Here is a 16,784-nt window from a genome sequence, read left to right on the forward strand (position 1 = left end):
ATTTCTATATGTAGATGATCCAAAAACCATAAATCCTATGCAAATTTTCTATGTTAATCAATTATGTAGTGTGAGAAATTTAATGATCTTTCCGTCAATTTAAGATTCGCCCAAATCCGTTACCCGGGAAAGATGTTATGGTTAATTTAAGCCCTAGTTGTACAACACCGTTATTTTAGTGCTTGGCGCGTCGCGGAGGGGGTCTATTTAACAATTGTCAAATTCCAGTAGCCTAGCGCGATTGTGGTGCGTCGTGCCGAAGTTTCAGGTCCCAACCAGTGGGACAACGCGATGGTTCCGTGTCGCGGTGACCCCAAGAATCCCATTCGTCAATTTCCAGTGAGCCACCGCGATTGTGGCGCGTCGCGGTGGCCCATAAAATCGGGCTCTCTGTTATATTTTATTCCTTCTCATTAAGGGTATATTGGGTATTTTTCACCCCCTTATCAGCTTAAACACGAGATTTAATCTCAAAGACACCAGAATACATTCACAATCTTCCAAATTACTCAAGAACACTCTCTAGGATTTCAAACTAAAAACCCAATTATCTCAAGATTTAACCGTGGGTTTTTCTTAATTCTTCAAGATTCGGAATCCCCATTGCTAGGGCTTCAAGAAGCACCCATCAATCGTACGTATAGCATCCCAAAAGCTAGAGTCCATTCAAAAGCTTCTAATTTAAGGTACGTGGGGTTTATCCTAAAAATACATAGGCTTGTTGAAAACACTCAATTATGATTTAAAGATTATAAATCATGAATTTGTTAAAGAGATTTGAAATCCATGATTTTTATTATGCTTTATGCATGTTATCGATATTATTTTTTTGGCCTTTAGGCCTCATCCCCTTAAGTTGATTTACAAGTATGTGTATGCGTATGAAATTGAAATTTAAGATTTGTTTGAGAGCACAGATTATGAAGTCCCCCTCTTGTGATAAATTCAAGTTTATGATCTTATTGTAAATAATTTGAAATGCATGATTTATGGGTTGAAATTAGTTTTCTCAATACCTTAGTGTTTGAGCATGATTTAAAGATAATGAGAGGGAGCTTCTTGACATAATCACATCCTTGTTTTAAGTGAGAAAGAGTTGCATGTAATTGAGAAATTTGACATGACCACCTTGTATTATTGAAATGCTTGACAAAGAGAGTTCCTTGCATGTGTTTACATGAGGTTTGAGAAAGAGTTTCTTTGAATTGATTTATTGATATGGTGGTCCCAAACTTATGTTTTGAAAACAGAGATTATAATATGTTATTAATGGCTCAGATATGTGACTTGCAAGTCAATGGTATGACGATACCATAAGTATGTATGCAATAACAAAGTATGTTTTCAGAGTTTGATTTCAAAGAATGCATGTTTTAAAGAGTTAAAACTGGGCTTAAAGAGGGTTAGGTGATTACTCGAAGAAGGTTTGAGTTCAAGTAACTCTTAGCCTAAAACCGTGATTTGCTGATCCGGGTATATTATTTTTACGCTGGCGACGGCCGTGTGGCGTAGCAGAGTCAGAAACTCCATCCCTTGAGGCACACTTGGGTTGGAGGCTTCCCCGCCGAGTCAATGTCGGATTCCATATAGCCCGTGGAATTTCAGAGTTGTAGGGTATACCACCTAGCGCAGAAGTAAAACAAAGAATGTCTTAGAGTTCAGATGATTTTTCAGAGTTTTTCGAAAATGCCCTTGTGATTTCTTACCATATGATATGTTTATGAACTGATTTAAATTGCTCTCATCTATGTTGAATATAAATTATTATTTTGGGTTTGCTCTGCGTACCAGTACATTTGTATTGACCCCCCTACCTCCCAGGGTCTAAAGCTCAGTTCAAAGGTCCTGCTAAACTGTAGAATTTTCAGACAACAGTGAACTGTGCAGTTGGTGAGCCTTCTTAATTCCAGAAGGCCTGTGTCTTTCAGATTATGTTATTTATTTTGGTTTAGGTCCACTGGGGACCTTGTCCTAGTTTTCAGAACAGTTTTGAGATGTAGTAGAGATTTCGCAGACTGAGTCAGATCTTATTGAGATGTTTTGATCATTCTCGAGTTAATGACCATGTTTCCGTATCAGATTATATTTCTGCATTCTCTTTTATGATATGAATGTTGTGCATGATTACTAGATCAGATAGACTAGGACGTCCGGGCCTTCATGGTTCGCAATGTCCGTCACGGCCAGGCCCTAATTTGGGTTGTGACAGTTTATTTACTTATGGCTGTTTTTTTACTTTGTTTTATAAAATTAGTTAGCATTTTGTAATGAGAAATACGCAGGTTATTATAACTTGTAACAAGTAAAGTTTGACAAGATGAACTTTGTGGATAAGTTTGCTTTGACATTTGTAACTTTAGTAAATTTATAAACCACAAAAGGAAGAAATAAAAATAATCTGCCGATCGATCGTAACATGTGAAATAATACCACTATATTACAAGTCTACAATGACTTGTGTGTCTGTCTATATCGTGAGAGCGTTATTTGACTAACTGATAACGGAGTTAAAAATTCTAACAAGACTCATAGAAAGTTTTATTTTTTTTTAATAAATGACGTTCAACAATAGGTTATATAGTATAAATATGAAAATTTTCTTTTATGTATATATACAGTATAATTTCCCCCTTCATCTTCGTCTTTAGAATTTGTACTTTATCGTGTTATATTCCGTGACCTGATAATTAAGATGAAGCATTAATTAAATAAGATCTGACGACATGCATGATCTATGAAATTGTAAATGTGATGGGATAATATCAAAGAAGAAACAAAGTAAAAATTTTAATTAATTTGCTTTGCTAGTGGATAACATGCTTGTATAAAAAGTAACAACAGACAAGACGTATGATACGTCGATCGTTGTAGTTAATCGAGTAGAGGCCAATTCAAATTTATTTGTCTACAGAGAGCTAAACTTAAGCAATACGTGATTACTTCTTTTAGTAAAGGCGTTATGATACCCAAATAATTAATTATCTCAACATGCATGCATGGGCCCCTAGCTATATATCTAGTTGCATTATATAATATTGTATTCCTTTTAATTAGTATGAGTTTAGAGTTTAACTAGATAGTATACATTCACTATCTTAAAAATACGATCAAGTTATTAGAAATTTGTAGTAAACTATATGAGGAACAGTTTTATAGCAAATTATAATGAATTGATAATTACCTGCAAAACATGGTAAATGGCATGTAATTACATTAATATAGTATGTAAATCTTTTACATTGTTTGTGTGTATAATTTAAATTCTTAGTGAAATAGTACTATTTGAATATCTTAAGGTTAAAGCATTTTCAAGGGAGATGTATAGAAGTAAGTAGCTTTAAAACGCTAAACTTCTTTTCACTTTGCACATGCAATTCCTAATTTTACGATGCAAAATACTCATCATTTTCACCTATAAATATCCAACATATCCAATTCCTTCTTATCACCTCTTCAAGAAAAATATTGGTAAAAACAAACATGGCACTATCAAAACCTTGTTTTTTGACTCTTCTAATTTGTTTAATAATGTTGGCCCTAGTTTTTCCTTCACATGCCCAAAACTCCCAAACAGACTACCTCAACATTCATAATTCAGCTCGATCTGAAGTTGGTGTTAGTGCAATAACATGGAACACTACTCTTGAAACCTATGCACAAAATTATGCCAATCAAAGGATCGGTGATTGCAATCTAGTCCACTCTAACGGCCCTTATGGTGAAAATATTGCTAAGGGAAGTGGTTCTTTCACCGGTGCTGCTGCTGTCAACTTGTGGGTGAATGAGAAGCAATACTACGACTACGCTAGTAACACTTGTGCTACTGGACAACAATGTGGGCATTATACTCAAGTGGTCTGGCGTAATTCGATTCGGGTTGGTTGTGCTAGGGTTCAATGTACCAATGGCTGGTGGTTTGTTATTTGCAGCTATGATCCTCGAGGCAATTACATTGGTCAACGCCCTTACTAATTATTTTTACTAAAGAGTTTTATAGTCAAACAAGAAAATTGATGAATAAGCTACGTACTTTATAGAGATTTTTATGATCTCTATATTTATGTAGCATTTTATAGCTTCGTTGGACCAATAAATTACAAGAATTTTTTTCTTGTACCTGTTGTTTGAGTCTCTTTGTTTTATGTATGACATATTTAGTCATCCTGTTAAAGGATGAAAGTCACATCAGAAACTATTTGAGTTTATTTTATATATACATGCAAGAAATTTTTAACCATCATGTCATCATTTATATATGTTATAATTGATAATATAATTTTTATGATTGCAAATTTCACATTTTGAAAAAAAAGAAAAAAACTTATATGTGAACATTCTTTGAAAAATCTGTTAGTGTAAACTAATAATCTATATAACTTACATGTAAAACGTAAAGCAAATTTTAGATCAATTGTCCATTGAATTCATAAATATCAACTTATTAAAGAATGTTTCCTTCAAGCCAGCAAAAACATTCTTGAAATCACATATAAAGAAGAAGAAAATATAAATACCCTTATCCCAACACCCTTCCACCCTATAAACGAAAAGGTGTACTATCCCACCCTATAAAATATAAATAAATAGAAGTATAAATAAATTATCAAAATTAAATTCAACACTTTGCTTCATAGGATAAAGATACTTTGATTAAAGGAACCATCACAAACTTTTTGATTTAAATAAATATTTAGTATGTAAAGAACAAACATAAGAGTACATAAAGAGAAAAAGGAAAGAATCTTTTCGATCTCTCATACCCCGTTTTTGCAGAGGCATTAAATTTAATCTCATAAAAATATAATTCGTCCAACCCGTTCATCTATACCTGTAATCATTATTGATTAGTATTTTGGAAGAGAACACTCTATGGGAATATTATTTTGAAACCGTTGATTGTCCATGCAATAATCGTATGTCAAATGATATTTTCTAACCCATTTAAACAACCTTCTTTGAGTCCATGTCAAAGTACTGGAATACCCCTTATTCCACCAATTATTTTCACTTTCTACTCTGCAAAATCTAGCATTTCCTTTCCAATTACAGGCATCAACGCTGTAATTTCCCAATGTGGCCACAAAGGGTGCTTGTGACCAATCAATTTTTGTTTTTCCACCATCTGTTGCCCAAGTTTCTCCATTCCATATGCTGATTTTGAGTTCCATGGGCTGCCAACGAGGATATTTAGCACCTTTGTCAGCATGGTTTCTATATGTTCTAATAGGTACCCAATCTACCATGAACCTGCCCAAAGAAACATAGGTTTATATATCACCTTATAGATAATATGTTTTATCATCTAACATTATAATGAAATAAAACTCGAATAGAGTGATATATATTGATAATTCATATAGTCAACTTTAACTAGTCCAAGACAGAAACGTAAGTTATACATGGTTGTGTCATGTGTGTGATGCTGATGAAAATGATATAAAGTGTATGTCTGAGGCCCTGAGGGGCAAATGAAGAGAGCAGTTTGTGTTTAACTGATAAATTTCAAAAACAATTTTGTCAGTATTGTGTCTGGCCAATGTTCCAAATGCACTTATGCCAATTAAAAGACTACTTTAAAGCCTTTTTTTGAAGGAGTAGGGGGGATGCAAAATAATTGTACGAAGAAGAAAAAAGACTTACACAATTTGGTGAAGGTTCCATAGTATAGAATAAGTGTGGAAGTCTTGTGTTGGATCAAACCACAGACTGATTCTCTCTTCTCTATCGTCAGATCCGTCAACATAAACATTCGTTTGAAGAGTAAAAGGCTTCCCAGCCACATTCCCCAGAAATTCAAAATCTACCTCGTCATGATTTGGTTGCCCCGAAGCTAACTGCATATATATATGTAGTTCCTAATTCATTAAAATTTTTAAAGAAATATTGAAGAATAATCTTCTCTTTTATAACTTACATAAAATGCCACAACGGTGCCTGCTGAATTCCCTGATATCAACTTAATTTTCATGTCGAATTGACCAAATAAGTACATATCGTTCGAAGCAATTTCTGTACCTGATTAACAAGTTGATCAAAACGAAAATTATTAAGAAAATATTCATCAAATTAACATTGTGTTCATAGCCAAAAAATAATAATAATAATAATAATAATAATAATAATAATAATAATAATAATAATAATAATAAACAACAGAAAAGTTGCATTTCAATTAATTAATTAATTAATTAATTACCGGATTCTTTGTCAAATATCAAGCTTCTTGTACGGCCATCAGCAGAAGTGTTTACATGGTTAGGTGAATAGTTTACGTAGAAATCCTTATTGAAGTCTCCCGTAGAAACTATAGAAGCTAATATAATATGAGATAAATAATTAAAAATAGTGACAAACAAAATAAGTTTAGAGAAATTTTTCATGTTTGAGCATATATGAGGCAACAGGGATTATTGAGAAAATATATATAGTTTGTATTGCATGGGAAGGAGAATAACCCATAAGAGTTTGTTTAAGTAAGAATATCTTTAATATGAAGCAAAGGAGTAGTATCAAGTTATATGCTAGTTGTTATTAGAAGCATATTCAATAAAATAAGCTTCTCCATGTCGTGTTACGATTGAAAATGTGTCACTAACTTAGCTATTAGAGTAGACATAGAGTTGTCGCATAATTTTTAATGGAACTAAGAAATCAATTTATAAAATGGGGCAATTCGGTACATTAAAGGGTCTGTTATGGAAGGGTCGGGGGAAGGTCTGACCACAAGGTTCTATTGTTTAGCCTTACTTTGCATTTCTGTCATAGGGTGTTATCAAAGTTTGACTCTGTAACCTCCTGATCATATGACAATAACTTTACTAATTACTACAAGACCCCCCTTCCTGTTAAGAAATTAATTTAAAAAGGATATTAGAAAACCTTACTTTTCTAAACCTTAGAAAAAGGTAATAATTTTTATTATCTCCTGAGGAAGGTGCTAGATGTGTCAGGAAATTAACAACTAGGATTCACTGGCGAATTTAAATATTTTGTGGCCAGAAGAGTATAAATATTTTGTAAAATGGAATTTGAAAAAAAATAGAAATTAATAATTTTATTAATTCAATCAGTAAATTAATTTTAGAATTCTCGACTCTGTTGCAACGCAGTGGTTAACTTCTAAAAAATATAACTGTCATATCATTTAAAATGAAACTTTAAATTAAATACTTTAATCCAGCTTCCAATTAATTAACACATGAATTTATTTTTGTAACTTGTAAATTTATGAATTATTTCCAAGCTATTTAGATAAACTTTGACGTTGAGTCCTAGGGCCCGTTTGTCCATGAAATTTTTTCCTTTTTTCCAAAAATTTTTTCGGAGTTAGAAATTATGGTGGTTGGCCATAAAAATTCAGAAAATAATTTCAGAAAATTTTTCTGAAAAGGGAAAACAAGTTTTTGGTGTTTTCACAATTTTTCAACTTCAATTCCAACTTTTATTATTATTACATATAACCCCAATCTTTTAAATTTTTACATAAAACTCTCCTTATAACATTACTTTTTCAATATTATGTATATAGCAGTTTTAAAGAATAAGATAATTATAATTTCAAACTTAATGATGTACTAATTAATATATATCTCTTTTTCTCTCTCATCATTATTTTTTCCCTTATTTAATTTTCTTCCTTTTTTAAGACATTATTTTACTGCTAATGATCCTAATTACTATAATATAATAATAATAATAATAATTTTTCTGTTGCGATATGGACGTTTAAGAAATTATAGTCGTGTAATTAATGTGGATGATTGTTTTCTATATTTATGGAATTAATAAATTTGTAACAAATTAGTTTACCACTGCCACAAATTATTCTCATTTTTAATTTGATTATAAATATTATATTGTGTATATCTTTATTATACTATTCAAACATAAATAGTTTATACCATATATATGCTAAAAATATAAATCGGTGATACATATTTTTCATAAACTGCAACTGCTACCTTTATATACCATAATACTTGGTATCTTTATACACAAAGTATTATATTTATACCCATAAATATATAAAGTATTATATTTATAACAGAAATATACAAAGTATGGTTTATATAAAGTTTATACCATGTATATACTATATACACACATATAAATATACAAAGTATCAAGAAACATACTAAGCATATTTATAACGTAAATATACAAAGTATGTTATTTATGAAGTTTATACTATGTATATACCATATACACACATATATAAATATACAAAGTATAAAGAAACATACTAAGCATATTTATATATTTATGGTATATGATATAATATACCATAAATATGCAAAGTATGTTTTACATAGAAATAATTTATTCACACAGTAAAATCTTTCATGTATAAGAAAATTAAAGAAATAAATTAGCAGCACCCTAAAATTTAATAACAACTCATCATTTCCTATTTTTTAGGAACATAAAATAAAGGAAATAAACTAAGTAAATTTCTAAAAAAATAAATTTGTTTGAAAGATAATATTTGTTACCTAAAAAATAGAAAGCAGTGATCTGTTAATATAACATCCATATTTAAAATTTTCAAATATGAGAAAACGGCTATTAATGTAAATATTATATATGTCATAATTGAAATTCATTAAATATGATCATGTATATGTAATTATTTTTATAAAAGTGGCTAATTGTGTTCTTTTCTCGTTAGTAGGTAAATTTTAGTTGGTTGATTTTGATAGTTTGTAAAAGTTGGAGCATAAAATCATATTTTTAAAAGTTTTTTCAAAAGTCAAAAAAAAAAAATAATTCAAAAAAGACATGGCTAAACATAACTCCAACTCCAACTTCAACTCTAACTCCAAAAAATTTTAGTTTTCATAGCCAAACAACTACTTAATTAGATAAAATCTGTTTTGGTTTGAAAAATTAGTATAAAATGATATAGGTAGCAAAATTATGCGGGAAATATTTTTTTCTTACCGAAGTTAAAAATATTTTTCAAAACTTATACATTTAACTATGGCGTGATTATACTTGTTTATGTAATATTATCTTGACTTTTAAAAATTAAATAGGACACATGTCGCTCGTCTAAACATCTACTACACGACTTAAAGAGAAAAGGCAATGGAGAAGAGCTGAATCCGTTATTTTTTTATCGACGACAATGAAAATGGACGGAATACATATATAGGCCGCTAAACTAATTCACTTTTTTCGTATAGACACCTTAATTAAGCCAGATACCTATTGAACCCTTTACTCATTCACAAATTGTTTCAATTGAGCCCAATTTACTGACGTGGCAAAAAATAAAAATGCGTGTAATATACACGCTGATAATGTGGCAAAGTAACGAATTAAATAACGACACATGACATTTTGACTTAAAATAATTATAAAAATAATTTTCTAATATAATTAAATCTAAATTTTTAAAACAAATCATTAATTACCCACCCCCACCCGCAAATGCACCTACCCGATCTGCCCTCCCCCTCTCTTCCCTTCCAAACTTACTTTCACCATTTTTGAGCAGACGACTAAAAGAAAAAAAAATATTCTCCATTTTTTAGCACAGACAAATAAAAAAAAAAAAAATAGCATCCTCTTCTTCTTTCCTTTCAAACACCCCTTTCTCCATCTTGGAGCATAAACAAGTAAAAACAAAAAAACAATGATATCTTCTTCTTTTACCCTTCCAAACACTTCTTTCTTCATTTTTTAGCACAAAAAAGTAAAAAAAAAGTGGTATCTTCTTCTTCTTTCAATTATCCGCGGTGTTTTTTAACAATAAAACCTTCAATAATAGCTTCCGTAATTTGAACAGTGTTTTGATTATTCCCAATTTGAACCAAACTGGCTTCCGTACGTACTTTAGTAATGACTTTCGTAATGACTCGAATTATCAATAAATTCAATTTCTCCGACTGTAACAACGTCGTCACACATCGTGAAATTGACTTCTCCGGTAAGCAGCGGCGTCTTTCCGGTTCTCTCCTTAACGATATTTTTGTCAAATTCATAATATGACCAATTCGTTTCAAAAGGAAAATCTCCGTCGAGTATGACGATTTCTACTTTTAATGGATACGAAAAATTGGGGGAGTATGTGTGTGTAGTTATGTGTGTGGTGTTGTGAAAGAATTCTTTGTATGTAAAAAAATGGAAAATGGTGAGTTAATGGAGAAGAAGATGAAATGAAAAATGGTGAGTTATGGAGAAAAAGTTATCCTATTTTTTTTGTATGTAAAAAAATGAAAAATAGTGAGTCGTGAAGATATGCTATTTTTTGTATGTAAAAAAAAATAGAAAATGGTGAGTTATGGAGAAGAAGATGATTGCTTTATTTTTCTTTTTATTTCATTAATATATCTTTTTTAATTGGTTGGAATTTTATGTTTAATTTTATTTTATTAATTATGATCTCTCACTCTCCTAATGGAGAGTGTATTACACATGCCACGCCATGTCAGCGCCACGTCAACAATTGTGCTCAATTAAAACGTTTTGTGAAAGAGTAAAGGGTTCAATAGATACCTGACCTAATTGAAGTGCCTATACGGAAAAAGTCGAATAGTTAAGGACACTTTATATATATTTAGCCATGAAAATGTAATATGTAAGTATGTATGTGTCAATAATACGGCCAAAATGTGAGAAGAAATATTGCATGGGTTAAAAGCCATTGTAAGTTGTATTGAATTTGGATCAAACCACAAGTTGGTAGCCTCTTCACTATATATCACCCCATCCACCAACAAAAAACATTCGTTTGCATAGGTTTTCCAGCTACATTCTCCAGAATTTAAAATGCACCTAGTCATGATTTGCTTGATACGAAAACTATTACATTACTAAACCCTCAATGTATCATAAATTTGCCCCAAAAAGCATAGTTTTATCACCTTAATTAATTAAAATATGTAATTTTTTTAAAAAAGTAATCAATTTACATAGTGCATTTGTGATGCACAAAATGCACATGAGGCACATAAATTGTACGTGGATGACACATGCAAAATTATAATTTTGGAACGTATATAAAACATCACAACAATGCCTGCTGAACTTTGCAATATTAATTTAATTTTCATATCAATTATTCAAAAAGTACTTATCTTTCGAATCCATCACCAAACCTGAACAAGTTAATACAAAAAAAAACATAAGTAAACGTTAATAAAACATTTTTTTTCGGTAATCAAAGTATTTTATTAATCACCAAAGAGCATTAAAGTCTACAACAAGCCACATCCCAGCTTGTTGTTTTCATATATAACAGCAATACAAACTCAAATTCTAACTACTCTAACCAAGACCAACAACTATTACTGCCAATAAAAACTAGAAAACTTTCACTGAAAAAAGATTAAACTAGAAAATAAGGCCTAACAGATAGTTTCTCAAGTCTCCAGTAGCTCTCACAATACAGATGAATGTCATTTCTTTGACCAACTCTTTAGGTGCCCTCTGCATTTTGTCAAATATTCTTGTGTTCCTCTCGATCCAAATAGTATAAAGAGTTTCAGTACAGACTTGTTTCAACAGTTTAGCCCTCTTAGAATTACCTTTGGTTGCTTGAATAAACCACCATTGAAGGTGCACATTGACAGGTATTGGTACTCACAGCCATCTAAAGACTCTTAACCAGAGTTGCGTAGTGAAATAACATTTTCAAAATAAATGAACACTAGTTTCTGGAGAGGTCTTACAGAAAACACACTCAGGATCAATATTGATACTCCATTTGGCAAGCTTATCCACTGTGTTCAAATAACCATGCAAATATATCCACAGAACAAAAATAGCCTTAGGTTTGGCTATGTTTTTGCACATGAGATGTTTCCATTCTTTCTTCAGTAGGTTCCCAAATGATTGCTTATAAAATTGTCAGATTAAACTGTGTTTGGAGTCGGCAATCTGCAATTCTTTTACATTATCTCTTGCAGCAAAGAGTTTCTTGGTTATCCAACTTGCTTGTTGTGGCACCTGCACTTCCATAAAATCTTCATTTTTTATACAATAACTGTGAATCCACCTTATCCACAATTTATCTTTTTTTAGTGATAATTCCCAGCAAATCTTTGCTATAGCATATTGATTCCATAACTTCAGATTAAGAACGTGTAAACCTCCTGCTGAAACTGGCAAACATATTTTTTCTATGCTACCAAAACCTTTTTAGTGATTGTATTAGTCCCTGACCAGATGTAGCTTCTGCAATAAGCCTCAATAATTTTGGTAACTTTGACAGGTATCAAAAACAATTGAGCCTAGTAAGCTTAAATGCCAAATATCACTGTCTTGACTAGTTGGACCCTTCCTGCATAGGATAAGGTTTTTGTTGTCCAAGAGGTAATTTTTGCCACTATCTTCTCAATTAGAGGTTGCCACTGACTAAGAGTAAGTTTTTTTTTTATGCTAGGGGAATGCCCAAATACTTAAAAGGCAATGCCCTTTGAGAATAACCAAGGTGCTGAATAATAGTTACTTTCTTAGAATCAGATACACCACCAAAATAAATACAACTTTTAGTCAAATTAACCTGCAACCCTGAAGCTTTAGAGAAGTCTGTAAATCTTGCATGCATAAGATTAACAGATTCTATATCACCCCTAGCAAAGAGAAGTAGGTCGTCTGCAAAACTGATATAAGTTAACTTCAACTTTTCACATTTAGGGTGATAGTTATAATCAACATCATTCAGGGTAGCCAGCTGTCTACTCAAGTATTCCATCACTATGACAAAAAAATAAGGGGAGAGCGAATCTCCCTGTCTAAGACCTTTTGCAACATTGAAAGGGTCTGTTGGTTCACCATTGATAGTAATAGTATAGTTAGTTCACTGTAGTCACACATTCCATGATCCAGTTAGTAAATTGAGAGGGAAACTTGAGCTCCTCCAGAATCTGTCTAATATAAGTCCACTCAACTAAATCATAAGCTTTTCATAGAAAAAGAAAGAAAGAAATTAGAAATATAAAAATTTAATTTTCATTTATTGGATTCCTTATCCAACGTCATACCTTTTATAAGGCCGTCATTGAATGTATTTACGTGACTGTCATTTTATTTCAAAATCTTTATTGAAATCTCATGTAGAAATTTTAGACACTAATATACTATGAAATTAAAAAAAATGCTAAAAACATAAGCTTAGACATTTTTTTCTCTTTGAAATTTTCAAAAGTGGCTAATATATTAATCTATTATTATCTGTACAGTAATCATATACCAAATAGCTTTTTCTGTTTCATATGTGCATCGAGAATTCCAACAGTTGAAAAAGAGGATATCCAACTCCTTTATCAGCAAGGTTTATGTATGTTCAATTACACCCTATTAAATGCAATTTGTTTGGATTCAAGTCCTTTAATTAAAGAATAAGGAATAGTTATCAATCACCTCTAACATCTCCTATACCAACCTCAATTTTAATGGGATAAAAGAGATGAAGTATATAAATTCTCCTTAGGAAAAATAAAAATATAATAAAAATTTATTGGTGTTTATCAGGTCTAAATGATATGAAAAATCATTTGTACAAAACTTCTGATGAACTAAAGTTTAAAAAGAAAAAAGAGATCAATTAACAGTCCATATGTGTTTTAATAAATAATTAGTAATAATTAATGTAGAAAATTCGCATACTTGATAAAAGATCAAATACTTTAGACGTATTTTTCATCCTTGACTCTTTCTAAAACATGTCTTCAAATTAGTCTTCGGGCTGTCAAGAGTTTGAACAGTCTTACCTGCCATCTTTGAGAAAGTACAGTTATTTAATTTCCCATCGGCCCTTTTTATACTCTTTTCTTTGTTACCCTCTTCATTTCATATTAGTTGGTCATTTTATTAAAAATAATTATTTCATATTAATTGTTTACTTTACTAAATTGAAAATAAATTATTTCCAGATTTATTATCCCAAAATAAGTTGTACAAACATATATATGTAATAACTTATTCCATCACCTTAATATAAATAGTTGGATAAATAATTTTAAAGCTAACTAATATCTTTAATCAAACGCAAGATAAAATAATCTTCAATTTTATCTACAAATTAAAGTGAACAAGATAATATCATCATAGAATATAATATCTATTGATACTTATTCTTAATAGACCAATGATATTTATGTTTGATTAAAGATACATTAAAAAGGATTTAATTAATTAATTGAAGTTGCACATATAGAAACAGAGACATGGGCCAGGGTCACCGGCCAATGCAATTTCCATTTCCATTGTATTTGTCTCCACATTCTTTACGACATTCATCGATGTCGCATGGCTTGTCATGCAATTTGATCCGACAGAAGTTAGTTTGAGCATTTATCTCCGTGATTGTTTAAACTGCACTCAAATTAAATATTTATATATCAGTAAACGAAGAATTAAATTCTTCTCCTTTATCACAAAAGAGACAGCAAATACTAGAATATATATAAGCACAAACCTGAAAGTATGAGGAAAGAACAAATGAAAGAGTCTAAAGAATTGGTCATCCTTATTGAAATGGATCTCAAATGTTATTTGTGTATTTTGGTGCGTAGTGAAAGGTTTTTACAGTGAATATGGTAGAGAAATTTTGGGAAGTAGCGTTAAAATATCTAATGTGATGACATCATCAGGACTAAAATGTCATCTCTCATATAGTGTGTTTTATGGTTTCCGATCAAACCCATCGACAACCCCTCAAACTTGTTCTGAAAATTGACTTAGACCCCTCAGCTAAGGCCTGTACCTATCAGACCTCTAAACCCCCCGAATTTTGATTCTCTCAGACCTTTTTTGCCTAATCAGCAACAGGCATGAAGTGTGTGTAATACACTCGCTTGACGTGACAAAAATGACCAATAAAAAAAAAGCACGTGGCAAACAAATTTTTTTAAAAAATTATAAGTTAAAAATTCAACTAAATAAAGTTTGTAAAACGTAATAATTTATTACGTTTTGCACAAAAAATAAAAAACAAAAAATAGTGTGCTATCACATCTTCTTTATGTCAAATCATGTAGTTTGTAATAATTTATTACATTTTACAAACAGTGTTTATAAAACGTAATAATTTATTACAAACTACAAATAGTGTTTGTAAGTTGTAATAAATTATTACAACTTACACCTAACCACATTGCATCACCATTACTTTTCCACTTTTAAATTTAACCCACCCCACCCCACTTTTAAATGTAACCCACCCCACCTCTTGTAGAACCCTCACCCCACCCTAACCCACCTAACCGCCCCTGCCCCTTCTCCTGCCCCTGCCCTTTTTTTTGTTTTTGTACCAAGACTTTGTTCTCTTCCTTTTCAAGTTTAAGTTGTTAGTAAAAAATTAAGGTAGCTAATGTCCATTTTTGGATCCATACTAAGTTCCACTAAACTTCATTTGAAGAATTTTCATTGGTTTCCCACTCCCCTTTACTTAGTTCTTTTATATTTTTGTGTGGTAAAAATATGAAATTAATTTTTTCGATTAATGTTTCATATTAGTTTCTGATTAGTGTTTTGATTAGGATTTTGAGGAGACTTACATGGATAAATACGTTTTTTCACTATAATTAATAAAGTAAGAAATCTCAATTTAAGTTACGGGTGTATAAAAATCGAACCGCTAAAAATGTTATTGATTTATCTTTATTGGGTTAATGATTTTTTAATGATTTTATAAAAAAATTATTGGGTTATTGATTCGATTTTAATTTTTTTATTGGATTATTGGATAAATCAATACAAAGTAACTATAAATCAATTTTTTAATGATTTTATAAAAAAATTATTGGGTTAATGATTAGTAACACAGAATTTTTGAGTTACTAAACCTATTTTTTAAAATCAGCATTTTCAACGGTAACAAGTTTCAGTTATCCCTCTTCCTATTTATTATCCCTTTTCCTCCATCATTTCATTATCCCTCTTCCCCTATCACTTCCAATAAAAAAAAAGAACTCATTCCATTTCTTCTACATTGTCTACTTATTTCTAACTCCATGAATTATAATAGGAGACTTGTTTGTGCATGTGGGTCTCCTCCAATTGTGAGAATTTCATGGTCGGATTACAATCCCGGACGTATGTTCCTCGGTTCTATGCATTATGGTGTATGTAATTTTTATATTCTATCTCTTCTTTTTAATGTTTTGTAACAAATAAATTTTATAACTTTCTTTTCTATGAATTGTAGTCTCTATTTCGAACTAGTTGCAACTTTTTTGATTGGTATGATAAGGAATTTCCACGTCAAGCCAATATTATGATCTTGGGTTTGTTGAAGAAGACCAAGAAACAACAAAAAGAGTTGAAAGACAAAAAGATGTTAAAGCTAATTTTGTGGATTAGTTTGATGTGTAATGTGATGATGTTCATTTACGTTTTGTGTCGTTGAATTGAAAATTGATGTTGACGTATGTACTAGTGCATTAGTTTGATAAGATGGTGTATTTTGACGGATATAATTATATTTCCTTGCTGATTAAAGCATTATATTTGTAGTTATACTTCTAATATTTCTTGGTTATTGTTGGTTTCTATATAAGAAGATGATCACTATTGACACCTAATTTTTGCCCTCCACGACTAAATTTAATCCCGAGTTTCTTCAGTTTTTAATAAACCAAAATAATTATTTCATCCAAATTAAAAAAAAATTAAAATATTTTTCGTACGTGATTTTGTCATTTTAAGTAGCGATTATATACTATCATGTTCAGTTATACGAGATTATATAATTTGTTACTTAAATATTTATTTTACAAAATATCGGATTTAATTAAGGCTTATCTTGAAAATAAATTCAAATGATTAAAATCTTA

At 30.8% G+C, this 16,784-nt stretch overlaps 2 protein-coding genes across 3 annotated transcripts; one reads left to right on the forward strand and one right to left on the reverse strand.

Annotated features, from left to right (window-relative positions):
* The first annotated feature begins 3,429 nt into the window (after positions 1-3,429).
* Positions 3,430-4,237, forward strand: LOC107879928 (pathogenesis-related protein 1B). The gene has a single exon (XM_016726853.2). The coding sequence runs from the start codon at positions 3,481-3,483 to the stop codon at positions 3,970-3,972; it is 492 nt and encodes a 163-aa protein (XP_016582339.2). The 5' UTR covers positions 3,430-3,480; the 3' UTR covers positions 3,973-4,237.
* A 394-nt stretch (positions 4,238-4,631) lies between these two features.
* On the reverse strand, positions 4,632-6,411 carry LOC107879929 (probable xyloglucan endotransglucosylase/hydrolase protein 10). Of its 2 annotated transcripts, none has more exons than XM_016726854.2 (4): positions 6,197-6,411; positions 5,915-6,015; positions 5,641-5,834; positions 4,632-5,247 (listed from the first exon to the last, which is right to left on the reverse strand). In XM_016726854.2, exons 1-4 carry the CDS (start codon positions 6,378-6,380, stop codon positions 4,845-4,847), a joined length of 882 nt encoding a protein of 293 aa, XP_016582340.1. In that variant the 5' UTR covers positions 6,381-6,411; the 3' UTR covers positions 4,632-4,844. The 2 variants fall into 2 exon arrangements, with proteins under 2 accessions (XP_016582340.1, XP_047250946.1); XM_047394990.1 differs by having other exon boundaries at positions 5,641-5,855.
* Positions 6,412-16,784: the final 10,373 nt, after the last annotated feature.

Source organism: Capsicum annuum, chromosome 8 (genome assembly GCF_002878395.1).
Source record: "Capsicum annuum cultivar UCD-10X-F1 chromosome 8, UCD10Xv1.1, whole genome shotgun sequence".
Lineage (NCBI taxonomy): Eukaryota > Viridiplantae > Streptophyta > Magnoliopsida > Solanales > Solanaceae > Capsicum > Capsicum annuum.

Bases quoted from the DNA above. Each gene is read 5' to 3' on its own strand.
- LOC107879928 (XM_016726853.2), top strand. From the start codon at position 3,481: ATGGCACTATCAAAACCTTGTTTTTTGACTCTTCTAATTTGTTTAATA.
- LOC107879929 (XM_047394990.1), bottom strand. From the start codon at position 6,380: ATGAAAAATTTCTCTAAACTTATTTTGTTTGTCACTATTTTTAATTAT. The intron at 6,016-6,196 runs GTAATTAATTAA...CTTGTTAATCAG, and splicing joins GATATTTGACAAAGAATCCG to GTACAGAAATTGCTTCGAAC. The intron at 5,856-5,914 runs GTAAGTTATAAA...TTAATGAATTAG, and splicing joins GCACCGTTGTGGCATTTTAT to GAACTACATATATATATGCA.